We start from the raw sequence: 21,041 nt of genomic DNA, 5'->3' as shown, positions 1-21,041 counted from the left end.
AGTAAGATCCCAGATAATCCATATGCACATTTGAGCCAGAAAAGCACTGTCCTAAGGAACGTATGGCAGTGCTAAGGAGAAGGATATGTGTGCTTCCTGAACTATGGAGCACCATGCAATTACTGGCCCTGAGGAAGAAATGTCTGCCTCGTTTCCAGTACAAACTGGGTTCCGTGCTTTGGTTTTGAGCCCTAGCACCACCTAGATCCATCCTCCAGTAGTTTCTATTGATTGAGTTCTCCAAGGATTGTATCTCTGAGCCTAGGATCTCTTTTTTTAAAAAAAAATATTTTTTACTTATTCATTTTAGAGAGGAGAGAGAGAGAGACAGACAGACAGAAAGGAGGAGCAGGAAGCATCAACTCCCATATGTGCCTTGACCAGGCAAGCCCAGAGTTTTGAACCGGTGACCTCAGTGTTTCCAGGTCAACACTTTATCCACTGCGCCACCACAGGTCAGGCTGAGCCTAGGATCTCAATAGAAGCTGAGGGAACACACAGTGCTTCCATGAACCCAAGTGCCTAGAGGGTCAGTAACAAGTGAGATGGGCCTCCCACAAAACTTGGAGATTTCTCCATACTTCTGCCTCTGGAGTTCTTAGTCTCGCCGGTGACACCAATTCTGGCTGCTGACTCCGTTGACTCTGAACGCCTCCTGTACGCCCCCCTGACCTCCTTCACTTCCTTCTCCCTTTCTCTACATCTCCTAGCTTTGGGAGCACAGCCATGTTGCTGGCATCTGGTCCCCAAGACTCTCCCTTCGTCAGTAGGCCTCCTGCCACTCTCTGTGGACTAGCACATGAAACAACCTTTCCTCTTCTGTGGGCCCCCAACTGGTGTCTAGATACAATGGGTCCTGGGTGGGGTCGAAGAGGATGAGGGTCCTAGCTCACAGAGCCTGGCAGCCCTGCTCGTTCTGGCAGAAGAGGGGAACATGCCCAGGTGCAGGAGTTAGGGCCCCCTCACTGTCCTTTCCAAGAATGTCCTCTCTGGACATTTTCTGGAGGACCTGTGGATACAGGGTCTTCACCCTCCTTTGGAACATTCTCTAAACATCACTACCTCCCTTGAGGATCCTTTAGTTTGAACTTCATTGATACACTTATATCCAGTAATATTTTTTTACAAATCTGTTTATAAGAGACTTCCTTGTTGCTGGCCACAGCCCTGGGGTCCCCGGATCAGATGATAAAGTCCATTGGCCAGCCCTCTCTTGGTGCCAGGTGGGAGGTGGAAGTTTAAAGCTCTGAACACTAGGACTTACCAACCTGTCAACACTTTTTCTGAGATGCCAGTGAAAGAGGTGCTGGACACAGGCAGACTGAGTCCCACAGCGTCCTTTGTAAGAACTTCGTTCCCATTTACTGTCTGATTTTTGAGGGGTTATGATGTACTGTAATGTTCCCATTTCCCAAAGAACACCCAAAGTGGGTTCAAGGTGAGTCTGCGGAATAAGGAGGGGAAGCAGGCATGTGGGGCAGCTTCATGGCTGGAAGGAAAAGCTCCTTTCAGACACAGCAACAGAACAGGGTTCGGGCCACCTCTGCCCCTGCCGCTCACAAACTCAGGCAAGTTCCTGCCTCCATTCTCCTACCTCATGGTCAGGGCAAAGGAGCTGATAATGCATTTACCCAATATAATTATCTTCCATTCAGACAAGAAAGCAGAGTTTAGGGAGCTCATTTGAGGTTAAGGCTGAGGCCCTGGCACCCAGTTCTGATCACAGTCATACTGACTCCCAACCCCAGTGTCACAGACTGGACACTGGCCTCGGGCCCAGCTTCCTATGATCAGGTCACTTACTCCAGTCTCCTCTGAATCCCCTCAAACATATTTGCACCATTTCCTTAACCACAGTGTTCTGGCAGCACCCTTTGAATTTTTCAGTTTAGTGAAGTAATTCCAATGACATCATGGTTAATTGATCCTAGTATAAATCTAGAAAGGTGCCATTTGCCTTATCTACTCAACCAAAGTTCCTGTCTTGTCCGTTAGCCTGGGTGCTACATTTATTCCAATTTGGTATAACTGACCTTTCCCCACTCTTGACTTGGCACAATGAATGTACTGGAGTCATGCAGTGGAGTGAACACGGGACATCGGGGAAGGTGCAGTGAGGCTTTATGATCCTAAGTGGGCTTTGTCCCCATTCCTACATGCTCCTGCACATCCGCTTACTAAGATGGCATGGCTGCAGTGTCTACTTCCCAGCACTGTTCTTGGGTGAAGAGCTTCCTGTTGGCACAATGGCTACCTCCTGGCACTCAGCTCCTTCCTCAAAGGACTTTCCTTGGTCAGAGTAGCCCATTTTCCCATGCAGTGCTAAATGCTCTTTTCCTAAATGAAAGTTTTGGTCTCATTTTATAGCTATCAAAAGGAGAATTGTCTTCAGCCTGAGATCTTAGAAATAGAAGCCTCTCCATCTCAGGTTTTCCAGTGGTTGCATTAAATTCCTGCTTTTAACATGCCAAGTTTTCAAAAACATAATCCAACACACACACTAGACAAACTCAACCAAGCCCTTTCAGTCTTAGGCTGACTAGCTGCTAAGCTAGTTCTAAGGGTCACTAGCCAACTGGAGCCATCTTTGAATCCAAGCAGTTTTACCAGTTTTTATTATAAACACCAGCACATTTCAAGTTGCCTCTTTTTGATCACAAATATAGGACTTTTTTTCTTCTCCTCCTAAGTATACAGCATTGAGACACAGCATCTGGGCTTTCAAGCTCTTACAGAAATTTCCCTACGCCAAGCGCAGGATGGGCACCCACACACCACACCCTCAGCCACATCCTTTGGCATCTGGATTGCAGGGACGTCGACTCCAAGATGATGTCAGTACAGTTTTGGGTTCCAGGATCACCGAGAAAGATGCCTCCCACTGCTGAAGGGCTGCTCCTCCAGGGCTCGACAGCTCACCCCTTTTATCTGAATACGGGGTCAGGGCCTTCCAACTGGGGAAAAAAGAGGGTCATGGGTGCAAGAAGTGGGCAGGCTGAGGCCGAGCGGGGATGGCCAAATCTCTGGAGGGCCATGTCCTTGCTTTCCTTCTTGGAAAGGGTGGAGATGGTGGTGCTAGACAGTCTTATTCAAATTTGACTTAATTAATCTACAAGATTCTAAGTAAAACCCAAGATTCTAAGTAAGCTGTGCTAAAACAAATTTCTTAGAGAAAGTTTCCCCAAATTTAGTTTCCTGAATCAAGTATTTTGAAATATTTCTGTGAATACAGGGCCAAAAGAGAAGCTATTTGGGCCCTGATTTCTTAGTTTACCACCACCACTCCTGATCTAGACCTCTCTCCAGTTGGTGGATGAGGGATGAGACAGAACTCGGCTCACCACTGCCCTGGGATGGAGCAGTCTAGAGCACTAGCTTCAACTCTCCTGGCAGCGTGCTTCTCTTGGGTGTGATTTTACAGCATTCAGGAACTCAAGTGTCACTCCCTTAGTTCAAGCACCTGGAACTGGATGCAGAGGGGAGAGGTGAGAGCAGGTGCCAGAGCACAGGTGTCCCTGGAAGCTGGAGGCCTCTCCTCACCATAGTGGGGCTGGTGGCCAGGGCTCCCTAGTCGTTGCCCTCAGCAGCCTCCAGGACACCACCTTGCTGTTTCTAGAAGATGGAGAAGGAAGGGCCAAAACTCTGTCCAGCCCGTGTTGGAGGTCATGGCAGGACATACTGCATGGTGGCATTCTTCCCTACTAAACAAAGACTTCCAGGGGGAGGCCAGGAACCAGGTCCTGCCCCTGGGGTACCCTATGCACCACTCTGGGACCAATATACAGGAAGGAGAAGGGGGGACTGAAAACTGCAGGAACCCTCCCCACTCTGGTTGCTGGGCTGGGTAAAACAGGAGGGGTGGACAGGAGGCAAAGTATTTTTTCTGACCCATTTGTTTCCCTAACTCCGTGGGTGAAGCTCCCCATGAGCATCTAATGTGTGCAGTCATCACTGAGCTGACCGTCTCAGTACTGGAAACAGAACCTTCTAGGTCTCGGCTGAGCCTGGCTGCCACCAGTATGACCACCAGGACTTCAGCTCCCGTCTCTCCTCTATGAGCAAACAACCAGAACCATGTCTTACAAAGAACAGACTCCAAAAATATATATAAATAAATAAAAACCTTAAACATTCTTACAGGGATCTTAAAGAACAGAATACATGTTAAAAACTTCGGTAATTTATATCAATTTTAAGCAGTACTTTATATACAATGGGGAAAAAAACACATGCATAGTCCAAATACAATGTTGAAAACAGCATTTTCATAACAAAAAACCCCGAACACTAAGTGTTAATACCATATACATGAATTCAAGAAGGACCACCCTTTTTGTCTGTTGCACACAGTTTATTTAACAATATGATATAAGAAATGAGTTGGTACTTTACCGTTCTATACAGTGATTGAATCTTCTTGAATCTTCTTATTTATAGTAATTATAGAGCTTGCATGATTTACACTAGAATTGCTTTTCCTCATTTCAAGTTTCACATAGAAGAAAGAAAAGAATGCTCTTCTCTATTACATTAGCATGGTCTAAGAGAGTGATCATCCCTATTTTTTGTCTAAAACCAGTTTTATCAGAGAAACAAAGCAACAATTTCTACATCTGCAAGACAAGAGTTTGGCTTAAGCCAGTATGTATAGATAGATGTGTGGGTGTGTACGTGTGCACGCAGGAGCCAATTCCTATCGTCCAGGGGTAATACTTGGAGAACGCCCACAGAGTTCACAATAGAAAAAAATCTTCCCGCAACATCAGAAAGTTGTCAGGATACATTATAAGCTTGCATTATTTCAGGAATCAGTTTCTGAATATTATTTTTCTTCTCACTTTTAAACATAAATGTTTAAAGTCTTGAAAATACAAATAAAAAATATGAATATAATGAACTTGTTTTTCCCGTTAAAAAAAGGCATGAGTCACCAGCGATGACAAAAAAATCCAAACAAACCCCCCTCCCCCAAAACAAAAAAACGAAAACAAAAAATAAAAACAGAGAGAGAGAGAGAGAAAGAGAGAGACCAGATATTTAAATCAACTGGTTTTTAACAAAAAAATATATTCTTTGTATTGTTTCTTTAAACAGCAATCTACCCTTCCACAGCTTGGAAGTAGCAGTTCCATCTAGGAATAAAAAGAACCTAGATGCCTGGATTTCCATACAAAAGGTCCAAGAACATGAAAGGAAAAAAAAGTGATGCTCTCACAATGCTACAAACCCTCCACAAACTTTTCTAGGGTGTCTCCTGTGGTGTCGCCGACCAGGGACAGCTCACTGGACAACGCACTCCTGTTAGGGGTATTCAGCTGTGGTAGCATTGCACTCTGTTCGGGGTTCCCCAAGTGTCCCTGATCTATGGAGCTGGCCATGGTGACTGCGAGTCCTGGGTGGGGGGAACCAGTCTGGGGCGAGACATGGTGTGGTGAAGGCTGGGGCTGTATCCGTGGTGACGGGCTGGAATGTGGAGGCTGGGACTGGGGCCGCGGAGACTGGACAGGGGCCGGAGACCGCACCTGGCTACTTAGGGATGTGGCCATCTGCTGGCCAGGGAGGTGCGAGGCCTGTGGCTGTCCTGAGAGCATGTGCTGCTGGGGGCTCATGGGGTTGGGCTGGCCTGGGGACCCAATCTGCTGCTTCATCTGCTGCTGCTGCAGAATCCGCTGCTGCAGGGCTTGCTGGATGTTAGGGGTGCTGTCTGCTCCTAGCCCGGGCTGCCCCATCTGGCCAAGCTGTCCCATCTGAGCTGCCATCTGGCCCATAGAGCTGCCCTGCAGGGGCAGGTGCTGCTGCATCCGCTGCTGCTGCATGGCTGGGGGGTAGCCTCCAGGTCCTTGAGGCTGCTGGAACTGGCTGTGACTGGCCATACCTGCAGCCATGCCAGCACTGCCCTGCTGTTGCTGCTGCTGCTGCTGCTGTTGCTGCTGCTGCTGCTGCTGTAGCAACTGCCTCCGCAGCATCTCTCTGTACTGTGGGTTCATACTCGCCATGCTGGGATTGTGCCCCGGGTTCATGATGTTCAGGGCTTGGCCCTGGGGGTTCAGGCCTCCCATTGCTTGCTGCTGCGGAGGCACACCAGGCCGCGGGCCGCCGGCTTGCATGGCGTTCAGGTTCTGCAGGCTGGGCTGCTGATGTAGGCCAGGCTGGGGCTGCAGGCCGGGTTGAGCCTGGAGGCTGGGCTGGGGCTGCAGGCCGGGCTGACTAGCCACGTACTTGGCCGTGCGCTGTTTGATGAAAGCTGCCATCAGCTGAGGGTTTGACTTGAGGATGTTGAGCACCTGCTGCTGCTGCTGCGGGGAGCTGGGAGACTTCAGGGTCCGCAGCAGGTCCTGCAGGGCGCCAGGCGAGATGCTCCGGGGTGGCTGCACATTGGGCATCCGCGGTCCAGCCACGGCCGGCTGGGTCTGCATGGACATCACGGGCCTGGGCATGCCTGGCATTGGCTGTTGCTGGGGGATGGGCGCCTGCTGCCACTGCCCAGGGGGCAGGTTGGGCATGACGGGCCCGCTGACCTGGTTGGGTCGGGGCACATTCAGGCCCACAGGGGCCATCTGGCTCACCGGGGTCACCATGCCCGTGCGCCCCGGCGGCATGCCGTTGTTGATGTTCACCCGGTAGAGATGCTGCTGCTGCTGGGCCTCCCGTTCGATCTGCCGGGCTGCCTCCACTGCTGCGGGCGGGGGCTGGGCAGGCGGCGGCGGGGCTGGCACCTGGTTGCTGGGCTTCCCGGTGGACACCGTGGTGGGCGGCTGGGTTCGGGCCACACTGGAGAAGCCGGCTGGTGACATGCTCACAGGTGAGGGCTGGGGCTGGGCGGGGGGCTGTGGTGTCTGGGGTGTGCTGGGCTGCTGCGTGGGGGTCCCGGGCGGCGCTGAGGTAGGGGAAGGCAGACTCTGCTGAGGCACGTTGCGGGTGTTCATGGTGGCCATCCGCCGGCGCATCAGCTGCGCCTGCTGCAGGCGGTGCTGGATCTGCTGCTGGCGGAGCTTGTGTTTGATGTTGAGGCAGAAGGGCACGGGGCATTTGTTTTCTTGGCAGTGTTTGGCATGGTAGCAGCAGAGGGCGATGAGCTGCTTGCACACCGGGCAGCCTCCGTTGGTCTTGCGCTTGCAGCCCTTGGTGTGCTGCACCACCCGCTTCATCTTCTGGCAGGACGGCAGCGAGCAGTTGGCGTTGCGGCACTGGCAGGCGTGCACCAGGGACTGGATGCAGCGCTGGATGCTCAGGCGCCGGGACTCCTGGGGGCTCTTGGACTGCGGCTCACCCTGGCTGCCGCCCTCGTCGTCCAGGCCCAGCCCCCACTTCACCATCTTGTGGGTGTGGCTCTTCGTGTTGTAGCAGTTGATACAAAGGTCGTAGTCCTGCAGAGAAGGAAAGGGGTCAGGCCAGCCTCAGCACATGGCCCAGCAGGACTGGACCTCCCGGCCACCCCCTGGAACCTTCACTCCTAGGAACGCCCTCACAACCTGGACATCTCCACTGAGCAGGAATCTATCTCCTGCCCTTACCCTGCCCTCTCCCAGAGCCCCGTGGTCCTTCCCAACCCGTGTCTCACACCGTGTGAGCAGGTGAATGGGCTACCCCACGTGTAGGGTATGTGACTTCATGTCCATCCAAGGCTTTTGGGTATGTTGATGGATACTGGTCCCCCTCTCCTTCCTTCCTTTGCACCCTAGGAATGGCATCCAGCCCTCCTGCCCCCATGCGCGGCCTGGGAAGCTTGACAGCGAAGGAATGACTGACGCTGCGCCCATTTCCTCCCAGGCAGCACGCGAGCGCCTGCAGTACCACAGACCCAAGTTCCACGAGACTGGCCCTCCTCTTTCCAGGGCTGCTGGGTGCCCTCAGTGCATCCTCACAGTGGAAGAGGGGCCGAGAGGCCTTCATCAGGAGGAAAGCCTGCGCTCAGACCAGTGACAGAATGCCCCTCCTGAGGTTTCTAAAAGCCACCTACAACTGCGACTGAGACAAGTGCTAGAACAGAGAATGGAGCCCTATGACCAGAACTGATAAACTTTTCATAGAAAGAATGTAAAAACCCCAGCAATAGGAAATGAGAGGGAAAACAAAAGGAGGCTGGAGAAAGCAGGAAATAAAGACGAGGACTTTACAGAGGCCCTGCTTGGCCTGACCTGTGGTGGCGCAGTGGGTAAAGCGTCGACCTGGAATGCTGAGGTTGCTGGTTCGAAACCCAGGCTTGCCTGGTCAAGGCACATATGGGAGTTGATGCTTCTTGCTCCTCCCATCACCCTTCTCTCTCTCTCTCTCTCTCTCTCTCTCCCCACTACCTCTCTAAAATGCTAAGTAATAAAAAAGTCCCAGAGCCACTCCTGTGGGAACCATCCCAGATGCCAACACTGACAGGCAAGGAGAGCACGGGGCAGGAGTCAATGACCATTTGCAGGAGGCAGGTGGGGGGCCCACCAAAGCCTGATTCACCCCATGTGAGGGACCCATCTGTGCAAGAGACAGATCCCACCCCTCCACGCAAGGGCCAAGACCTCTGTAGGGTGAGAGCCAATGTAGCACGGCCATAGGGTACCAACCAGGACAAGGGAGAAGGGAACCAGAGCCCTGACCACAGGGACCCTGGCTGACAACAGGGAAGGGGAACCTGGCAGATCTGGTAGAACCAAAGCACCACCAGCACCTCTCCTGCTCTCCTTATACGCCTGCTCAGGCACCACAAGGCCTGTGGGTGTGCCGACACAGAGGCAGGGTTAACGAAACAGGAAATAAAATGACAAATCTCCTCATCCTGGACGAGTCAGTGCTCATGGACTCCCAGGAAGCCTGTCCTGCCAAGGGGCATGTGCGCCCTGGCCTCGTGTTAACGGCGCCAGCGTCACGCTCAGTTTGGTCAGGAGCAGATCAGGCTCTGTCTGGGAAGGGAGACTGGACTTTGTCTTAACCTGAATGTCTGGTGTTGCGCTGAGTGCAGGCACGTGGCAGAAACCCAACCAATAAGAGCTGGATCCTCTTATTTGTGAACTCAAAAATAAAAATCTTGCAACCAGCAACACCCTGAGAGGACCAGTGGTCACTTGTTCTACCCTGGGAAATGGCAACTGTCTTAACAGTACAACCTAAAATGCAAACATTAGGACTGAAGAGGGCTGGGGAGCAGCCACAGGGCCCCAGGCCCGTGGACCACGCCAGCTCTGCCAGAAGCCCTGTCAGAGCACAGACACAGAGAAGGAGGTTCAGGCCTACCTCGCACACGGTGCAGTGCCAGCGTGTCTCCACGTGGTGCTTACACTCATTGCAGGTGTAGACAAAGCGGTCCTGGCCCTGGGTGTGCAACTCCACCAACATGCACAGTGTGGACCACTTGGACCGCCTCAGGGAGGAGAACTCCCAGTGCTTGTCCCTGGCGAGGGTGAGAAAGGCATCACGCCCATCCATGAGGTCACAGCTGAGCAGGGGGTCAGGGTCAACAATAGGGGGCAGCGTGTTGATAACAGGCCCGGCATGGAGATGGATCACAAAGAAGACCTGTAGGAAGAACGGTGGGAGCAGGTCAGTCCACAGAGAGGGGGCCTGGTCCTGGAGGGCCTGGGGCTACCCAGCCTGCAGAACTGAGCCTGTGCTGAGCCTGACAAGTGCTGTCCCAGGTTTGTTTCCAAGGCCCAACTCCCTGGGGATGAAGTGACTTGGTGATGCATTGTGTGGTGTTATTCAACCAGCTTGCTCTGTCTTCTAGGGGCTGGTCCAAGTGCTACCATGCCTTCTCCCTCCTCTTGGCCAAGGGCAGGGTTGTGGCTTCTCAGTAACCCCCCTCATTTATCTTGGCCCAGACGGGCACAAATTCCGGGCTCTGCGGCCTGTTCTCACCTCTTTGTGCTTCTCCATGGTGGCATAAAGCTTCTGGGATAAGTCGTTGGACACGTTGGGCATACTGGGCTTCTTCTTGTTGGCCCGGCTGATGCTGCTTTTATTTTTGTTGGTTTTCTTGTTGTTCTTTTTCTTGGCATTTTTGCTGTCACCCTGGCTGCCCTGCAACAACATGCACAGTTGTCAGACAAGTCCAGCCTCCTGCTCCAGGCCCTGGGGACTCCAGGAAGCCTGGCCTAAGGCAGGAGACCACTAGGAAGACCTCTACCTGCATGGGATGTAAACACACTGCTGCTTCAGAAGACTGCTGGGGGAAAGGGGACGAGGACAAAGTAGGGCCTGTGTACTCAGCCGAAAACCCCAGTGGTGATACATAAATACAACAAGGGTGGTCTGCGTCACGAAGGCCACAGATCACGTCACCTCTGGAGGGAAGAACACACCCTGGATGCTAGCTTGGAATTTAACAATTGAGGGAGAGGAAGCAGTTTTTCAGTTACACATCATTCTACTGGATACCCGCAGCTCCACAACATATCCCACAGGCTCAGTAGCTTATTATTTGCCGTCTAAAAGGCACTAAACATCCCCACGTGTCACAGACATGGGGACGGTGTTCATGAGGAAGCTGATACACGGATAGGTGCAGAGGCTGGAAAGTGGCTCCAGGTCCCAAGCAAGGCCGCACAAAGGCAAGCATTTCTCTGACCCTGCTCCCATTCTCCAGGCCCACTCAGGCCTGAAACCCACCATTAGTGCTGCAATTGGGGTTTAAGTCTAAGGGATTCTTCTGCTGCTCAGTTAAAACGCTCCTACTCTGGGAAGAACGCAGGCTCTTGAGTTATTTAGGTTTCAAGATGGGAACACTAACTTGGTTTGGTCCAAAGAACTTCAGTTCTAACTAGAGAGAGGGGAGAGGGACAGGAAAAGGGAGGGAGAGGGGGAGAAAAGGGATGTGTGTGTAGAGGGAAAGACACATGCATACACATATACACAAACACACACACACCACAAACTTGGTGCTGAAAGGAGTCACTCTAGGGCAGGGGTTGGGAACCTATGGCTCGCGACCCACATGTGGCTCTTTTGATGGCTACATCTGGCTCACAGACAAATCTTTAATAAAAAAATAACATTAAAAATATAAAACATTCTCACGTATTACAATCTATTCATTTCCTACCGCACATGTTCATGGTTGCGGGTGGCTGGAGCCAATCACAGCTGTCCTCCAAAACAATACCAAATTTTTATTGAATAATGCATAACGTACACAGGTCGTTGTATGGCTCTCATGGAATTACATTTTAAAATACGTGGTGTTCATGGCTCTCTCAGCCAAAAAAGGTTCCCGACCCCTGCACTAGGGCCTTGGTCAGCAAACTGCAGCCCGCGAGCCACATGTGGCTCTTTCTCTTTGGCCCCTTGAGTGTGGCTCTTCACAGAATACCATGTGCAGGCGCTACATACCTACCTATATAGTTTAAGTTTTAAAAATTTGGCTCTCAAAAGAAATTTCAATCACTGTACTGTTGATATTTGGCTCTGCTGACTAATGAGTTTGCTGACCACTGGGCTAGGGGAACCTCAGGCCCACTCTTGCATCTCCACCTCCACCATCACCACTGAGGCATGTCTGAGAGCGAGCCAAGAGACGCACGAAGAGTCCTGACAACTGCATGTAACGCAGACCCAGATCAGAAAAAGACACCGGTAAAAACTAAGGACACTGAATGAACTTCAGACTCTGGTTAACAATGATGTATCAATGCAGCACACCAATTTCAGATGTCAGGACAAGAAACTATACTGGACTAGAAACACTTCTGTACTATCTGCACAGGTTTTTTGTAAGCATTTATTTTAAAATATAAAGCCTACTTTAAAAGTTATAAAATAAGTAGATTCACTGCACGATTTAGAGAAAATAGCCAAATAAAATTTTGCCACAAAGCAATAGCACCTGTGCATATTAATTTCTTTTTCTTCAGAGCTGGGATTATACACAGGAGTTGAGGTTGCATTCCCATTATGCCAAGTATATTCCCAGTTTCCATTGAAGACCACTAATGGCAAAGCAGCATTCCATCACAAGTTTTGTCCATAAAAACCCCAACGCTTAGTTATGTGAACTGGACACAGAGAACAACAGTGCCTCTGTCCTTCACCTCCATATCCTGCTCTCTCCACATGCAAGTTCAGGGTCAGCAATGGGCAGCTCAGGCATGAACCCATGTCTACTTCTATCTATCAGAGAGCCCCACCACCACCAGGACATGCTGTCCTTGGACAGGATGCATGGCTGAGGCCTGTGTCCCCTCCCCCCTCAAGTCTGCCCAGAGTCCCTCCCTATGGGATCTCCCTCACGAGGACACAAGCTCTTGTCCCAGGCCATAACCCTCCCACAGCCCTCCACCACCTGGGATGTACATTCTGACCAAGGTCCCCTCCCATCCAGAGCTGTCTGGCAGTGGCAGAAACAGAAGGACCTCTGGCTTCACAGGTCAGCTCTAGTCTCTCCCATCAGAACTCTGAATTTCTGCTAAAGTCTGGACTACCCTTCAAAGGCTGGCTGAGTACAAGACCTTCCGGTGAAGCCCACTCCGCCCAGCACAGGGCAGCCACAGCGAGACTCCGGACCGCTGGCTCCACGGGCCAGCTCCGTGCAGTCCTCCGCGCACACCTGTGAGGGCCCGGCTTGCACAGCTCCTCCTGGATATTAACAGAACTCTCAAATTAACACGTCTGGAGCCAGTTCTTTTCTTCCCCCAAGTATGCTCTCCCTCCCTCTCCCTCAAGTAGAGGCAGCAAAAGGCAGCAGGCAGCCTTGACCCAGGATTTTCTTTCCCCCTTTTTTTTAGAAGACTTTATTTATTCATTTTAGAGAAGAGATAAGGAGGAGAGAGAGTGAGAGAGGAGGGGAGGAGCAGGAAGCATCAACTCCCATATATGCCTTGACCAGGCAAGCCTAGGGTTTTGAACTGATGACCTCAGTGTTCCAGGTCGACGCTTTATCCACTGCACCACCACAGGCCAGGCACCCCCAGGATTTTCTTCACATGCCACAAAAATCCACCCCAAATTCTGGGCTTGCTACTCTCAAAATACACAGTATATTTCTCATGGCCTCTATAGCTTCAAGCCAAACTGAAAGCACCATGTCTTAGACACCCTGAAGCACAGCACCCCGTTCACAACTCGGAAGCCTATGTTTCTCCTCCTCCTGCTGGAAACTCCTCTCCTCAATCCTCTCCAGGTCTCGGCTCAGATGCCTCTGGCCCAGACAGGTGCCACCCACCATGGGCGTCCGCATTCCTCCTCTTCTGTGCTTCCTGTTCACAGCTTCCACCACTATCAGTGTGTTGGGTGTGTGTTCTTCTTGTTTTTCCCACTAGGACATGCAGCCCTTAGGGCAGAAAGGGCGTTTTCCTTAGTTCTCACTGCGCTGCTCCTGCCTGTGCCTGCGCACAGCAGGACTGGGGGGAGTGCAGACACTGCAGGAAGAGCTGTGATGTGTGTGTTCAGTATGTACTCTCAGATCGATTGGTTGGTTTCTGACTGTGATGCCCCCGTCTCTGCCTGGCAGGGTGCCCACCTCTCATCTCCCTGTGTTTAGCCCTCCCTGTCTGGCCTGCCCCCAGACGCTGGAGCAAGCACCTCCCATCTCCCTCCAGCAGGTGCCGTGTCTACAGTGCACATCTCAGCTTGCCCAGTAACCACTGTGGGCTGTGCTCCCGGCCCGACCTGCTGTGTGTGGTGTAACATGGTGAGGTTATGCCTGAAAATACTACCACAGACAAAGACGACCACATCCTGTGAACTCAACAGCCAAGTTCACCCTACAAACTACCAGAACTCGGCCTTCAGCGCACCCGTCTGGGCCACCAGGCGCCATGAAGTGGGGACGTGGGGGCTTTACCTCTGTGGTCTCACTGGCTGCAGTGCTCTCCTCCTTCTTCCTCTCCTCCTCTTCTTGTTCCAGCTCCTTTATGCTCTCCTCCAACACGTTGGGCCAGAAGTCACCCTCAAAATAGGGCAGTTCCTTGGCACTGGTGAGCCTGTCTTCAGTGGCCTGTTTGAAAATATCCTGGAGAATGAACAAAGCACAGCAGTAAGACAAGGGAGCCCAAGCAAAGCTTGAGTGCGGGGCCATGACACTGAAGAGTATTTCCATGGCGCACAATGGCCAAGATCGGCCAAGTTAAACAGGCAACATGACAATACTGCTTTCACACTGCCAACTAAAAATCTTGATAAGACTGCAGATTTAAAAAAAAATTTTTTTTTTGGTATTTTTCTGAAGCTGGAAACGGGGAGAGACAGTCAGACAGACTCCCGCATAAGCCAGACTGGGGTCCACCCGGCACGCCCACCAGGGGGCGACGCTCTGCCCCTCTGGGGCGTCGCTCTGCTGTGACCAGAGCCACTCTAGCGCCTGGGGCAGAGGCCAAGGAACCTTCCCCAGCGCCCGGGCCATCTTTGCTCCAATGGAGCCTCGGCTGCGGGAGGGGAAGAGAGAGACAGGGAGGAAGGAGAGGGGGAGGGGTGGAGAAGCAGATGGGCGCTTCTCCTGTGTGCCCTGGCCGGGAATCGAACCCAGGACTTCTGCACGCCAGGCCGACGCTCTACCACTGAGCCAACCGGCCAGGGCGATTTTTAAAAATATTTTTACTTTACACTTTATTTTTTGCTTTCTAATCCTAAGTGAATTCAATTCTAACATACATGAGTGTGAGAAGGCACATGAAGATGTTTAGCTCAGCGGTGACAAAGCTACCTCATGCCCTCCATCGGCAAGCACTGGTACCTTATAGTCATGGATGATCCGTTCTGCAAAAGCCTTGTCCAGCATCTTCTTGTACCACTCCTGCAGGCGCTTTGGTTTGGGGATTTTTTGATCAGGCGGGTGGCAATGGAAGATGTAGTCGTCTCCCTCACTTGGGGGACAGGCCCAGATGTGTCCTGTCACATACCTGGCAGGACATACACACAATTCAGATAAGTGTGCTAAGCAAAACTATCCCTGCTTTTTAGGGAGGCTCCCTGGCAGGGCGCCCACAGCTGAGGAACAGGGACCAAAGCAAGGATAGAAATAACTATAAAGAAAAGAGAAAGCAAAGAACCACAATGCTGTGGCAGAATGTGTAAGTCGCTTACAGTATTTCCAAACCAGTGCGCTGGGAGTGAGGGATGCATGGGTAAGGCAGAAATCTCAAGTGTGCAAATGTACGCCTAGAAGTCAGCCCTAAGATGTTTCCTTCTCAAAAGTGTGCACGCTTGGGCCAGGGCTTAGGCTGCAAAGGAACTTGCAAGCACAGGAGAAAGCCTGGGAAGACAGTGACTCATCAGGTGTTATCAATGGCTTCTATAGCCCCAGCCAGATGTCTCAGTGGGTAGAGTGTGGTCCCTGCGCACTGAGGTTGTGGGTTCAATCCCCAGTCAGGGTATGTATAAGAAGCAACCAATGAGTGCACAACTAAAATGGAACTAAGTGAAACGAGTTGATGCTTCTCTTTCTCTTCCCCCACCCCCTTCAAATCAATGGAAAACAAGTTTTTAAATGATTTCTAAGCAGGGATGCACTGAATATGCTACCTACTTTCTTTTGCACATAGGAAAGGCAGCTAGGTATTTCCCTCCAAAGGTTAAAGTTAAAATAAATTTTATTCATTCTGCTTAAGACACTTCAGTCAAATACCTCTAACTTTTTCAAATTTGGCAAAGGAATATTAAAGATCTAGAACATCAAAATAGAGATGGAAAAAGAAATCCAATGCAAGACACCATATCGTGTAGGATTCCATTCATACAAAACATCCAGGAAAGGCAAATTACTGGGGACAGAAAGTAGATTAGTGGTCACTGGGGACAGAGGTGGAACAGGGAACAACAGCAAACGGGCACAGAGACCTCACTGGGGGAAGAGACTGATTTCTAATGATGGCTACACCATGCTGTGAAGCTACTAAAAGTCAGTGAAGTGCACACCTGAAACAGGTGAATTTTATGATATGCTTCAATACATTTTGTTTTTTAAAAAGAGACCAGAATAAAATATATTAAAAATAACGCAAAAGGCAGGAAAAGCGCATGCACTCAGCTGAGAAACCCCGAAAGCATCTGGAGAGCTCTGGAGACTTTGGAATCCAGCTAAGGATGTTAAAATAAAAACACACAAAACTTAAACACTCATTATTTCACCAAATAAATATATAGTGAGCCTTGGCTGGATAGCTCAGTTGGTTAGAGCACAGTGCCGATACATCAACGTTGCGGGTTCAATTCCCAATCAGGGCACATACAAGATTCAACCAATGAATGCACAACCAAGTGGAACAACAAATTGATGTCTTTTTTTCTCTCAAATCAATAAATTAAAAAAAAAATATATATATACAGTGAAAATTTAAAGAATGGATTTTTTTTTTTTTTTTTGTATTTTTCTGAAGTTGGAAACGGGGAGGCCGTCAGACAGACTCCCGCATGTGCCCGACAGGGATCCGCCCGGCACGCCCACCAGGGGGCGACGCTCTGCCCATCTGGGGCGTTGCTCTATTGTAACCAGAGCCATTCTAGTGCCTGAGGCAGAGGCCATAAAGCCATCCTCAGCGCCCAGGCCAACTTTGCTCCAATGGAGCCTTGGCTGCGGGAGGGGAAGAGAGAGACAGAGAGGAAGGAGAGGGGGAGGGGTGGAGAAGCAGATGGGCGCTTCTCCTGTGTGCCCTGGCCGGGAATCAAACCCAGGACTCCTGCACGCCAGGCTGACGCTCTACCACTGAGCCAACCGGCCAGGGCCAAAAAATGGAGTTTTTATTAGTTCTGGATACACTGAATGAAACTCACCCCAATTTCTTCACATATTCTAAATAGCCAATAAGGATCTCATGGTAAACAGCTGTCCGAAGGCATCGGGGCCGGAAGAAATGAATACTGTCCAGATAAGATATGTATACACGCCTGGCAGGGGAGAGAAAGTAATTGAAAGTTCAGGATATCCCCCAAACTTGAAAGCAAACACCATAAAAAAAAAGTACAGAAATAAATTGTTTTGATAGCATTTACATAGGCCACAAACAGGACGTAAGAAAGCTGCCACCAGCAACTGCTGCTGCCAATCAGTAAAAGAGAATCCAATTCCATCACCAAACTGAGAAGCAGTGGCATCATCACCATGGAGAACCACTGAAAGATCAGGGCAAACTAAAGAAAAGCCATTCTCAATTCCCGCTCACCCAGATTCTAGAATGAACATGAAAGAACTCTTCTCAGAAGTACTTCCATTTTTCCTGGTGTATCAGAGAATGTCCAGGCTCATGGCATGCCCCCACCCCGTTCTCTGTGGGTCTACCTGCCACAGGTAAGACAGGGACAACAGCAAGACCAGAACCAGGAGCCATGAGTACTCAAAACACAAAACATGCTTGAAATAGGCATAGAAACCCTTCACTTCCCACCGGCTTAAAGGGAACCTAAAATAACTAGTCTGGTTAACCAGGCACGGGTTATTTAATTTAAACCCAGCTCTAACTCATCTAAGTTTTCTAGGACACACAGCCTTAGTCCACTGTAGCAGCATGACACCTTCTGAAAGCAGGCAGAGGACACACCTTGTGTTTGGAGGGGGGCAGTCAGAGCCATACTCTTGGACATGCATCCCAAAGAAGCACACATCCACTCCATCAATTTCCTCAAAAGCAAAGAGAGCTTTGGTTCGATACGGGAAAGATTCAGACATTTCCCCAGCATCCACAAACCTGAAAGAGAAGCCAGAATCTGATGTTCGCATGTACCATTGTTTATAGGTGCTTTATATTCTAGATTTGCTGCTCAAGCCTGCTCAGGGCAGAGCAGATAATGGCCAGTCGCCTCTTCTGACAACTAGCCCAGAGCTCTTCCCACTGGCCTGGGCAGCTTGGAGACGCGACACCTTTCTTTGTGACACTATTTCGCTTGGCCAGAATTTTACCTCTGCTAATGAATTTGAGATAGCGAGAATTTGCTGTATACCAAATGCTGAAAAGTATTTAAATTATGTAAAAAATCTTGCCAGATAGCGGGGCTTTTATTAACCAGGTGGGTAAGCACTGGAACAGTTCTGTTTTAGAAAATGGTACAATGAATGCACACAAACCGTGACTTCATCCCGGGCTTGACCTCCACAGTCTTGTCTGAACTGGCCACCACTCGGACAAAGACTTCCCCAGCTTCAGGATGATTCTGTCGCCGCAAAAACTTGTTGACTCGGTCTTCCAAATGGTTTCCCAATCGAGTGGTCTGTAGTCCTGGAAAGTTTAAAACAAGCAAGTGAGACGGCCTTGGAAAGGCCAGGGAGGAGGCAACTGAAGCCACAAACTCCACCTTCTCTCAGGAGAGTCTGATATATCTTAAGAATTAATGTTCTCTAAGTCCAGAAGGGATCTATCTAGTCTGTCCTATGAGGTGAATGTTTTATGAGAAAAAACAGTACTTTGGAACCTCAGGCACCCCACATCTGAAAAGTGCCATCAAGTGCCCAAATATTTCTACCTTTTTTTTATCCATTAAGGGGAAGAACAGTCACAAAGGTGGACTTGAATCTGACTCAACTGAGCTATCCAGCCAGGGCACGTTTTCTTCTTTATATTAACTTCAAAAATATTTACAACATTAATGAGAAATATTTTAAAAAGCTCTTTGGGATTTTTAGAAGATTCATTACTGAGGTCAAGAAATACACGGGGACCTAGCCAGGTAGCTCAGATGGTTAGAGCATCATTCCAACATGCCAAGGCTGTCGGTTTGATCCCTGATCAGGGCACACACAAGAATCAACCAATGAATGCGTAAGTAAGTGGAACAACAAATCAATGTTTCTCTCTCCCTCCCTCCCTTCCTTTCTAAAATCAGTAATAAAAATCTGTAAATTTACTTAATTTAAAAAGTTTTAAAATAGGATTTTATTGGGGAACATTGATTAACATGATTATACAGGTTCCAGGTTACCAATTCTATGATACATCTCTGTACACCACACTGTGTGTTTACCTGCTACCCCGTCATTTTTTATTTTATTTTATTTTTTTAAGTGAGAGGAGGGGAAATAGTGAGTCAGACTCCCACATGCACCCTGGCCAGGATCTACCTGGCAACCCCATGTGGGGTCAATGCTTGAGTACCAAGCTACTTTTAGTGCCTGAGGTTGATGTGTTCAGACTAACTGAGCTATCCTCAGCACCCAGGGCCAATTCTTTTTTTTTTTTTTTTTAACAGACATTCTTTTTTTTTATTTTTATTTATTCATTTTAGAGAGGAGAGAGAGAGAGAGACAGAGAGAGAGAGGAGAGAGAGACAGGGGGAGGAGCTGGAAGCATCAACTCCCATATGTGCCTTGACCAGGCAAGCCCAGGGTTTCGAACCGGCGACCTCAGCATTTCCAGGTCGACGCTTTATCCACTGCGCCACCACAGGTCAGGCCAAGGGCCAATTCTTGAACCAATCGAGTCACTGGCTACTGGAGGGGAAGAGAGAGAGAAAGGGAAGAGGTTGGGGAGAGAAGCAGATGGTCGTTTCTCCTGTGTACTGACCAGGAATCGAACCGGGGCATCCATACGCCAGGCCGATGCTCTATCCACTGAGATAGCAAAGAGAGGCCCAGTTAAAAAAAAAATTACATGGAAAATTTAGACTTTCTTTTTTTTTTTTGTATTTTTCTGAAGCTGGAAACGGGGAGGCAGTCAGACAGACTCCTGCATGTGCCCGACCGGGATCCACCTGGCATGCCCACCAGGAGGCGATGCTCTGCCTATCCAGGGCAACGCTCTGTTGCGACCAGAGCCATTCTAGAGCCTGAGGCAGAGGCCATGGAGCCATCCCCAGCGCCTGGGCCATCTTTGCTCCAATGGAGCCTTGGCTGCGGGAGGGGAAGAGAGAGACAGAGAGGAAGGAGAAGGGAGGGGGAGGGTGGAGAAGCAGATGGGTGCTTCTCCTGTGTGCCCTGGCCGGGAATCGAACCTGGGACTTCCGCACGCCAGGCCGATGCTCTACCACTGTGCCAACTGGCCAGGGCCTAGACTAACTTTCTTAATTCCATTTTTCTGTCATTTTAACAGCAATGGTGGAGTTCTTTTGACATATAAGTTATACTTCAAGAAAAGAGGTTTAAAAAAACCCCCACAATGGCAAGGAAATAAAAATCCGACAGGTAAATAAAAACTTGAAAGCTATCGAGTGAGGGGGACTGGATTGGTGATCTGTTTCACATGCTGATGAAAGATGTACCCTGTGCACAGCTGTGTGGTCATGCCCGAGACCCCTTATATTCCTTGTGCCCCATGGCTGAGATAGCTATCCTGAGAAAGGCAGCATTAGCTGCAAGGGACTTGCAGGCCACCTCCTCTCTTCTCTGTGCAGCCCCTGAGGACAAGTTTCATGTTCTTGTCCGTGTTGCTCCATTACCCCTCCATGCTGCTGCTGAGCACCCTTTGTTTCCTCAAGAGGTGGCTTCCAACCCAGAAGGGAGGACAAAGAAGGGCCACTAACTATAGTGCGGGAATCCCCCTTTCCTTGTGAAAATATGACTCCATACACTATGACCTTCAAATAGTAAAGCAAGGGCCTTTAAAATTAGGTCTTTATTTTTTTTCTTCAAATCACCTGAGTTACCTGCACTAAAAAAAAAAAAAAGGTATTTAAATGAGACAATTTATGATAATCTTGTTATAAGCACCAAGCTGAGCACTGTAAAAACATAAAAGAGGGCGAAGAGCTACTCCCCACGAGAAGAGCACAGATACTAACACAGGAAGGTGCAGTGAACATGTGGAGAGCAGAGCTCAGAGATGCAAACAGTGCGGAGGCAGTTTCTCTTGGGGGAAAGCAGGGCTATTCTCATCCGGGTGATACACACGGGGAGGTGTATTTCAGGTCTCTATGTTTATGCATCTTTGCAGTCAGTGCACACTCTTCTGCTGCTTCATTCTTTTTTTTTTAAACAAGTTTTTAAAAGACTTTATTCAATTTGTTTTTTCAGAGAGAAGAGAGAGAGAGGGGGAGGGAGAGAGAGAGAGAGGGAGAGAGAGAGAGAGAAGGGGGAGGAGCAGGAAGCATCAACTCCCATATGTGCCTTGACCAGGCAAGCCCAGGGTTTTGAACTGGCAACCTCAGTGTTCCAGGTTGACGCTTTATCCCACTGCGCCACTACAGGTCAGCCTTCTGCCTCATTC

General features: G+C 49.8%; 1 protein-coding gene across 2 annotated transcripts in view; it reads right to left on the bottom strand.

Annotated features, from left to right (window-relative positions):
* Positions 1-2,599: 2,599 nt before the first annotated feature.
* The window catches only part of CREBBP (CREB binding protein), a 156,696-nt gene continuing 138,254 nt past the window's right edge, over positions 2,600-21,041 (bottom strand). For both annotated transcript variants that reach the window (XM_066382707.1, XM_066382708.1), the window contains 8 exons: positions 17,972-18,122; positions 17,448-17,594; positions 16,684-16,797; positions 14,648-14,813; positions 13,760-13,927; positions 9,841-10,002; positions 9,220-9,501; positions 2,600-7,367 (listed from right to left, as the gene is read on the bottom strand). In XM_066382707.1, the coding sequence (XP_066238804.1) occupies positions 5,220-7,367; positions 9,220-9,501; positions 9,841-10,002; positions 13,760-13,927; positions 14,648-14,813; positions 16,684-16,797; positions 17,448-17,594; positions 17,972-18,122 (3,338 nt within the window). In that variant the 3' untranslated portion in view covers positions 2,600-5,219. The remainder of the gene's footprint in view (positions 7,368-9,219; positions 9,502-9,840; positions 10,003-13,759; positions 13,928-14,647; positions 14,814-16,683; positions 16,798-17,447; positions 17,595-17,971; positions 18,123-21,041) is intronic.

The sequence above is a fragment of the Saccopteryx leptura genome, chromosome 4 (assembly GCF_036850995.1).
Source record: "Saccopteryx leptura isolate mSacLep1 chromosome 4, mSacLep1_pri_phased_curated, whole genome shotgun sequence".
NCBI classification, from domain to species: domain Eukaryota; kingdom Metazoa; phylum Chordata; class Mammalia; order Chiroptera; family Emballonuridae; genus Saccopteryx; species Saccopteryx leptura.
This window is presented reverse-complemented; position numbering and strand designations above follow the sequence as displayed.